The sequence below is a fragment of the Podarcis liolepis genome (assembly GCF_965112155.1).
Source record: "Podarcis liolepis genome assembly, chromosome: 7".
Lineage (NCBI taxonomy): Eukaryota > Metazoa > Chordata > Lepidosauria > Squamata > Lacertidae > Podarcis > Podarcis liolepis.
Window position 1 is genome coordinate 30,907,030 of NC_139561.1, and position 8,926 is coordinate 30,915,955.

The following is an 8,926-nucleotide window of genomic DNA, read 5'->3' on the forward strand; positions in this document are numbered from 1 at the left end:
TCCATTAAAAAGGGGTGCATCTGTTCCATTAGAAAGGCAAGACTAGTTGTTAAAATATTAGTTGGGTGTAAACTTTATAACATGTATGCATGTGCTTTGATGTGTACTACAACAGCAAAGGTTTGCTAAGTGGTCAGATGAAACACCCATCAACTTTCAAAAGATGGAATGGATGGGTAGGACAAAAGGTTTGGGAACCAGAGATCCTTGTCTGGAGATCCCAGAGTACCTTTGCCAGTCAGAGTAAAAACTATGTGCAATGGACAAGCTATCTGGCTTGGCATAAGGCAGCCTCCTGTGTTCCTGTGGTCTTCCAGAGATTGGACAACAACTCCGATCACTGGTATCTCTGTGATCAGGCTGGAGTGAGCTGGAATGGAGCAACATCTGAATGGCCATAGCTGCCCAATCCCTGACATAGTGGGACGTGGGCCTGAAGGCTTTTTTAAAGATACATCCAGGCATATTGAGCCGTTGTGTTTAATCACCTGCACTTTGAATTGGGCCCTGCATGCATCAGGCAGGCAGTTCAGATAGCCACCATTCGGCAGACATTTCTTCAGAGTACGCAGACCACTCGGACCATATCTATATGGACAAACCACCATATAGAGAATCATAGAATGTGCTTATGGCACTTTTAAATGAATGATTTTTTTCAAATATTTTTATTGAACTTTAATAACAAACAGGGTTAATTTAAATTGATTGTTATGGCAATTGCAAATCAGCTCCTCGGTTAATTCCAACCAAACATAAAAGGAAATGCAGGAAGCCCGATATGATTGCCTTTAAGTCGCACCGTTTCCGTTCAATTGACAGCCATAGAGTTTTTAGTACAGGGCGGTTTACATCCGGTGAGGGGCAACCTACGGTATGCAGACAACCATAAAGATACCATGAAAGTTGGATATTGGGCTAGAGCGGCCTCTTCATTTTATTACCATGCAAATAAGAAACAAGCGGTAACTGAATGTCGCATATCTACATGCTTTTCATGTCATATTTTTACTTCTAAATTCTACATTTGAAAACGTAACGCGCTGGGGCCTGCTGAAGGGCAGGAAATAAATTTAAAATTACCATCAAATCTTTTTTAAGGATATCACCCATATTCGCCACACACGCGTCCGCCCGCTTTTCTGCGCCCACTTTATAAGACTATATAGGACATCGCGCCATTTTCCATTTTTTCAACTATTGATGGCACAGGAAGCGGAAGCGCGTCTTGGACCGGAAGCGCGGCTGACGCCGGAAGCGGCTGTACCCAGCCGAGAGAAAGATGGCGGCGGCGGCGGTAGCAGTGGCGGGAGGGGAAGACGAGGACTGGCCGGAGGTGACAGAGTCCGGCCGGCGGGAGCTGAGCCTGGAGTCGGGCGCCGCTCTGGAGCGGCGTGTGCAGGCCGCCGGGGGCCGCTTCCCGCGGGCTCTGGGCTCCCTGGGGGCGGCGCTGCGGTCGCTAGAGGTGCGCGGGAGCGGCTGCGCCGCGCTGCGTGAGCCGGGACCGGTCCTGGGGCTCCTGACGGGGCTGCAGACGCTGGCGCTTCCCGGCTGCGCGCTGGGCCCGTCGGGGCTGACCCAGGCCGGGCGCCTCTTGCCGGCCACGCTGCGCACCCTCGACCTCTCCGGCAACGGCCTGGAGGAGCTGCCGGCGGAGCTCGGCGGGACCGGGGAGCCCCAGGTGGTGGTGGCGGCGGCGGCCAAGAAGGGCTCCCCTGCCGCCCTGCCTGAGCTACGCCTCCTCAACCTCCGCCGCAACCGCCTTCGCGAAATGGGGCCCGGCCTGGCTCGCTCCGCTCCGGCCCTCCAGGAGCTGCTCCTAGGCGGGAACCGCCTGCGCTCCCTACCCGGGGGGCTGCTTCCCACGGACGACGGAGGTGACTCCCGCCGCGCCGCCCCTTTAGCACTGCTGGGCACCCTGGAGGCGGCGGGCAACGAGCTGGAGGAGCTGAGCCCCAACATCTCCCGCCTGGCCTGCCTCAAGGTAAAAGCCCTCGGTGCTTCCCAGTTTCTGCTTTTGTAATTAAACGCTAGGAATAATGATGGAAAGCAAAAAAAAAGGTTTACAAATAAAAGCAACTCTTAATATACAGTAACAATGCAAGACATAATTCAGCATGCATGAAAAATGATGACTGTTCAAGACATCAATGTTTCTTGAGATGTTGATGATGAAAATTGTCCATCCCAGAGCACTGCTTGTTTTGCTGCTGCCATTCACACATAAAAATCTAGAGGTTGTCAGGAATGGGTGTGGAGCCCTCTTATGAATGCATGAATAGCGCTGAGGTTTCTGCAATATACGGAAAAGCAAATGATCAGAGCAGGGAATGGGCTCATTGGCAGATCTACTTTGCACGCGAAAGGTCTCAGGTCTGAAACCAGAGAGCTGCTGCCAGCCAGTGTAGACAGTGCTGAGCTTGATGGACCAGTGGTCTGATTTGGTATGGCAGCTTCTGTACTCACATTGGCTTGGGAGTTTTTATTGATACACAAAATGTTTTTCATTGTTGTCCGTCAGTAGACAGAACTTAAGATAACTCTTCTAGTGTCTGAATTAGAAGACAACCACTTAATATACTTCCCCCCCCTAGACTTTGGATGTTTCCAACAACAAATTATCGGAAATCCCTGTGGAGTTGGCTGACTGCCCTAAGCTGAAGGAAGTCAATTTAAAAGGAAATGCCCTCAAAGACAAACGGCTTGAGAAGATGGTAAATGGTTGCCAAACAAAATCTATCCTGGAATATTTGCGTGTCGGGGGTCGAGGGGGCGGCAAAGGAAAAGGCAAGCAGGATGGTGCTGAGAAGGAGGAGATGAGGAAGAAAAAGAGAGATAAAAACAAGAAAAAAGGCAGTGATGCAGAGGATGAGGTGGAAGAAACCCAGAAGCTGCTAGTGAAAGTTCTCCATATCTCTGAAAATCCAGCTCCATTGGTTGTGAAAGCCAGCCCTGGTGTCAAAGACGTCCGCCCCTATATTGTGTGCTGTGTAGTGAAAGGCATGAACTTCAAGCCCGGCAATGCTTTGAAGAGGTTTCTTTCAGTTCAGGTAAGGTTCGAAAGACGATACCACTTGCTTCTGGGCATGGACCAGCTTCAGAGGGGGATGTCCTTTGATTCAGTTAGTTGTAGATTAGGTTTCCCCAAGTAAAGATAAACCTCCCTCTCAGAACTGAAATGGGGGGTAGCCCTACTTTGAGCACGGTGGAAGGGAAAGCAAAAGGGGCATCTCCAAGCCCAGGCATGCGGGTGGTAACTTTGCCTCCCACTAGCACAGGGCAGTTAAGGATGTATGGCTCCCCTGATCAGAAAGAAGTAGATCCTGGGGGTCCTTGTCTGCCCTCAGTGTGGTAGAGGAGAAAGGGCCAGATTGTTACACTCTGTGGAATGCCTTTCCATCAGATGTCAAGGATTTGAGTAACTATATAACCTTTAGAAGACACCTGAAGGCAGCCCTGTCTAGGGAAGCTTTTTAATGTGTAATGTTCTATTTGCTTTTATATGTTGGAAGCGGTCTAGAGTGGCTGGGGCAACCCAGTCAGATTGGCAGAGTACTGATGATAAAATTGTTGTTGTTAGCACACTCCTTAAAGTTAAGCCTGTTGTTGTGACTCTTCAGCACAGCCGTGTTTTAATGACACATCTTACACTTCAGACCAAACTCCACGAGGACATCTGTGAGAAGCGAACAGCAGCCACCATCGCCACACATGACCTGCAGCTTGTGAAAGGTCCTCTTCTCTACGACGTTCGGCCACCAGATGAATTGAAGGTAGGCTGACAACACCAAGATTAGAAAGCCTTTCAGAATGATACCCCACAAAGGGACAGCAGCAGGCAGCTGGTGCTCTGGTGCTGTTGTGCATGATGGTTATCTGAAAGACAAACCTGCCCAGCCTCTGAGATCTTCAGGGGAGATGTTCTCTCAGTCCTGCCACCCTTACAATCAGGCTTATTGGGGCACGGGAGAGTGCCTTCTTAGTGGCTGCTCCCAGGGTTTGGAACTCTCATCCAAGGGTAGCTAAACTGGCTCCCTCCTTGGCATCCTCCCACCAGCTATTGAAGACTTTCTTATTCCAACCGTTTGGGAACTGAGTGTATTTTTTAACGAAATAACTTTTCAATAGTGCTGTGCTCTTTTTACTATCTGTATTTTAATAGATCTGCTTTTATACTGTTGTAATTCTTTTAGCATTTAATGACTATGTTTTTAATCTGTGTTTTTGAATTATTACCTGTAAGGTGCATTGAGTCCCAGTCTGGGAAAAAGGTGGGATATATATCATTAATAATAACAACAGAAACTGACTCCAAGACACTTCTGGCCTTGCATTCATGTTGCAGATCATCCCCTTGGGCCGGAAGGAAATCAAGGCCAAGGACCTCCTCCGTCAGCTGCAGTCGGAGGCCGAGGAGCAGCGGAAGCAGAAGAGGAGGCAGAATATATCCGGACTGCACAAGTAAGTCTGCACCTTAAAGCAGAGCACAGACCTTGAAATCTTGCGCAGAGGGCAGGCAAGAGCCAGGAGGGGTCCATGGGGAAGGGAAGCAGGAAGCGTCCTCAGAACAATCAGGATGGTTTGGAGCGGGAGCAGGAGGTCTGTGTCTTTGGAACTCCCTCCCCCAAGAAGGCTCCCCGAAAAGTCCTTTCTTTTCATTCTTTATTTTATTTAAATCACTAACGTCCTATGCTATAGCTGAAAGGGCTCCCAAAATCTCATCTGGTCCAGCGTCCTGTTCTCACAGCATCCAGCCAAATTCCTTTGAGAAGCCAGTAAGCGGCACTCTCATTTTGCATTTCTTACTACAGAAAGTATTGATCTGATGTGTAGAGATCTTTCCTATTAATTCAAGAGTGTTCTGGAAGCTTCTCTGTGTGAAAGAAACAAGCAGAAGGTTCATGATATTTGGCTTATACCGTCAGAGAAGCTGAGTACAGCTGGCTTAAATTGGTTCTGTTTTTTCTTTCTTTTCCTTCTGATGTGGTGTTCTGTACATTGCATGCTATAGTGTTACTAGGCTGCAACTGGACAGTGCCAGTCCTGAATGTTTTGGATTTGTGACCATTATGCTCATTTGCCTTCAGTAGCAGTAAAGCTCTGCTGGATGAAATATTAATTGCCTCTGGTCTATTTTTTAATCCTGCAATGTGTTTAAGTTTTTTTCTTTGCTAACTCTACGTCAGAGTTCTGCTATGGATCAATATTGAGTAGAATTCCATGACACTCTCCCCACTTGCGATTCCCAGCAACTGATCTTCAGAGGTTTCTTGTCTGTGTCTTCACAGAGCTGTGTTTTTTTAAAAAAATTAGAATACATTGAGTCAGAAGCAATTCTTATTTTTTTAAACCTCACATGTGTATTTGCACTTCCTCTCCCCATCCCCTAAGTAGCTTCCATTTTCTTATTCTACCCTTGATCAGGTACCTCCACTTACTGGATGGGAAAGAGAATTACCCCTGCCTGATTGACAACGAAGGTGCTGTGATTTCTTTCCCGCCAATCACAAACAGCGAGAAGACAAAGGTACAGATGCTGTGACTTGATTGCGGGCCAGGCTGTACATATTCTAGGAAAAGTCTGTTCTGTGATCTACATAAATTGGGGAGGTGCGATGGGTTTGCTTCCCCCCTCTTCATACTTCCCAGTTGAGGTTTTGGGTGAAGTGCTTGTTGTGCCCCGGAGGGAAGGAGCAGGGGCTGTTGCAAGAGGAAAAGTGGTGGTCAGGCGCTCCCACCTACTGCTTCTCCACTGCCTGTCGCATCCCTGGAATTTCAAATGCAGATCTGCTTCCAGACACTGTTCCACCCTAAAAAGAATTAGGTGCCCATGTTACAGTGGTGTATGCTTTTCTGAACCTAAGAAGATGCCTACAGAATCAGGCCAGTGGTTTATCTAGTCCAGCAGCATCCTTTTCTCACATTGGCCAGCCGGATGCCTCTGGGAAGCCCACAAGCAGGACTTAAGTGCTGCAATTCCCAGCACCTGGTATTCAGAGGCATCCTGCCTCTTGACACAACCTCATCCTCCATAAAATGGCATATTCTGTAATTTGGGGATTAACACAGGCTTAACTCTGCAAAAGTTGTTTTCTCACAAAGTATCCCCCCCCCCAGCTGAATTTCAAGAAGGTTCTCAATCTACAGCATGCCTTTCAAAAAATCACTTTTACCTACATTTGCCCGGGAGGGGGGTTAGTAACCACCAAAAGAGAGAGAACTGGCACCTGTAATTATTTTGACTGTGTGTCTGTGAATGTTACTGACCTAAAATGATACTCCATGATGCTGTCCTTCATAGCTCAGTTCCATCTGGCATTTCCCTTTCTTCTTTTTAAGCTTGGGAAAACCACCTCTGATGTGCTTCTGGAAGTGACAAGTGCCACAAGCCTGCAGACGTGCAAGGATGTGATGGACACCCTCATTTTAGTAAGGAGTCCCTCTGCTTCTGCCCTCTCCTCCTCATTTTGCACCCACACTTCACACTTGCAGGGTCCTGATTTATCTATTGGAGGCAGTTACGGGATTCACGGTTTAAAAGCAAAGCCCAATGTGCAAAATCAAATCACCTCTTTGTGGTTCTCTTCAGCCACTGTCCATCAGGTCTGTGGCCTTTACATATGCAGCTCTTGCACCCAGGACCTATACCTAGTTGTCCATGCAGGGGACACACACACACACACCCCTCCTTGTGTTTTGAAGTCTGCCTTCTCATATCCCTCCACTTTCCATTTTAGCATCTTCTGCCCGCCTTTACCCTAAAATGCTACATTCTGGATTCATAGCAGCGTCATGTTGTCTCCTGGGCCTCCAGTCCCATAATAACTGAAGGGAAACCTCAGGTTCTGAGCTGGGGAAAACATTGCCATATCTCTTGAGTAACTCTCTCTTATATGTTGCAATCTTCATTCCTTCACCACAGAAAATGGCGGAGCTGAACAGATCCACTTCAGAGAATACAGGCGAAGACCTGGATTCAGATCACGAATCAAACGACACTGCCGGGCATGAGAATTCAAGGCTTGAAGGCATTTCCAAGACCCTCCCTCTCGTTTTGGAACAGGTTCGGGTCGTGGACAAGGACGGGAACTTAAAAGTCCTTTATCCATCAAAAACTGATTTCAGTATGGTCTCGTCCCTCATGACGGTGATTCATTAAGCGCCTTTGGTTTCCTTTCCCTGTTGTGGGGCACGCTAGACAGCATTTGTGAGCAACCTCCCCTTGCAGGATTTTATCGTTTCTTTAACTCGTCAGCCAGAAATCCAATGCTGTGCTTTGGAGAGGGCTTGGTTGACAGCTAAAAGCAGGGTTTTTGTGATCTCGAGAGAGACTCAAAGACCTTCTACCCAAGCCAGGGATCCACACGGATCTCTTGAATAAAGGTGCAGGATCATATTTATTTTAATGAGACACACTAATATCCACGTGGCATAATGGTACTCTATAATCTCTGCATAATTGGGCATCGGGGCCAGGTAGGAAGCTTTGTGGGTGTGAGAAACACACCCACCCTCACCTGCCACCACCACTGTTAATCAGGTGTTGTGCTTTCTAGCAATACAGATGTGGCCTACTATTGCTTCAGACTCTGAAGCCTGCTTTGTAACCTTGACCTGGGTGGTGCTGCTGCTGCTGGTGCTGCTCTCTGAAGTCCTCTTCTCCCCATGACACTCAGGTGTCTTGCAGAGTATGTGAGAGGTTGCACTGACACCCAAACTGTTTTTCTCAGTTTATGCCACGCTGGCTTTTCTTCACATCTTGCCAGCAGAGTAGCATGAAGCCATACAAACAGGCCTGCAGACTTGTGTGTCTTGGGGAGCATCTACCCCACCCTTCCTCCCTCGTGCCACGTAGAAAACTCGGTTTTTGAAACTGACGCTTCTTTCAAAATCAATGGTTTGCCATTGGGAAGAGCCATGAGCTGCTCTCCACAGGGGCAACAAAAAGTCGGTAATAACGCAGGACCATGTACACCACCCCTCTGGTTGTGCCTAAAAGGCCTGTATCGTGGTCCAAGTTTCTAGCCTTCATTGATTGCATGGACGAACTGGGAAATGTAACAGCCAGTGATGCGGGGGGGAAGAGTACAAATAAAGGAGAAAATGACAAGTGTGCGAACTTCCATTCATTATTTCAGTTTATGCTGAACTTTTCCTCCAAAGGACCTGATCAGATTTTTTTTCATGTCACACACACCATAACAGTTTTCACAGTAATATCGCATACCCACTCTGTGGCGCTAGTCCCTTCCCAGCGTGTTTATCATGGATCTGTAATCAAGCTGAGTTGTGCTCCTTTTCATTGGGGGCGGGGGATGCCATCATCTTATTCAGATTCATAAACTTTCCTTCTGGGCTGGCTGTCTTTGTAGAATCTTAGAATTGTAGAGTTGGAAGGGACCCCAAGGGCCATCTAATCCAACCCCCTGCAATGCAGGCATCTCGGCTAAAGAATGCATGTCAGGTAGCTATCCAACCTCTGCTTAAAAACCTCCAAGGAAGGAGAGTCCACAACCTCAGGAGAGTAACCTGAGCCCTGCCAGAAGAAGTGCCTGTCCATGCTACTTTGGGGCCATGAATCTTTCTCACTCTTGAGGGCCACATTCTTATTCAAGCAGCCTTCTGGGGGCCACGGTCAAAAGTGGGTGGAGCAACAGGCATGACTTTGCACAGTAAGCTTGTTTCTATGCCCCTCTATCCTCCAGGCAAGTAAGAAGCTTTGAGCCAGTGCGGCATGGTGGTTAGAATATCAGACAAGGGCCTGGAAGACGGGGGTTAAAATCCCCACTCAGACATGAAGCTTGCTGGGTGATCTTGGGCCAGCCATTGGCACTCAGCCCTAACTACTTCACAGGGTGGTTGTGAGAACAGTATGGGGAGAACTATGTAAGCCGCCTTGAGCTCCTTGGAGAAAAAGGTGAGGTGC

At 48.1% G+C, this 8,926-nt stretch overlaps 1 protein-coding gene across 1 annotated transcript; it reads left to right on the forward strand.

Annotated features, from left to right (window-relative positions):
• Positions 1-1,230: 1,230 nt before the first annotated feature.
• LRRC47 (leucine rich repeat containing 47) lies at positions 1,231-8,110 on the forward strand. Its single transcript, XM_083513039.1, has 7 exons — positions 1,231-1,984; positions 2,595-3,050; positions 3,657-3,773; positions 4,346-4,461; positions 5,425-5,527; positions 6,340-6,429; positions 6,923-8,110. Exons 1-7 carry the CDS (start codon positions 1,283-1,285, stop codon positions 7,157-7,159), a joined length of 1,821 nt encoding a protein of 606 aa, XP_083369165.1. The 5' UTR covers positions 1,231-1,282; the 3' UTR covers positions 7,160-8,110.
• The last annotated feature ends 816 nt before the right edge of the window (positions 8,111-8,926 follow it).

Excerpts from the sequence above, each read along its gene's own strand:
- LRRC47 (XM_083513039.1), top strand. The coding sequence starts at position 1,283 with ATGGCGGCGGCGGCGGTAGCAGTGGCGGGAGGGGAAGACGAGGACTGG. Across the intron at positions 5,528-6,339 it reads CAAACAGCGAGAAGACAAAG|CTTGGGAAAACCACCTCTGA; the intron begins GTACAGATGCTG and ends CTTCTTTTTAAG. Across the intron at positions 6,430-6,922 it reads TGATGGACACCCTCATTTTA|AAAATGGCGGAGCTGAACAG; the intron begins GTAAGGAGTCCC and ends CCTTCACCACAG.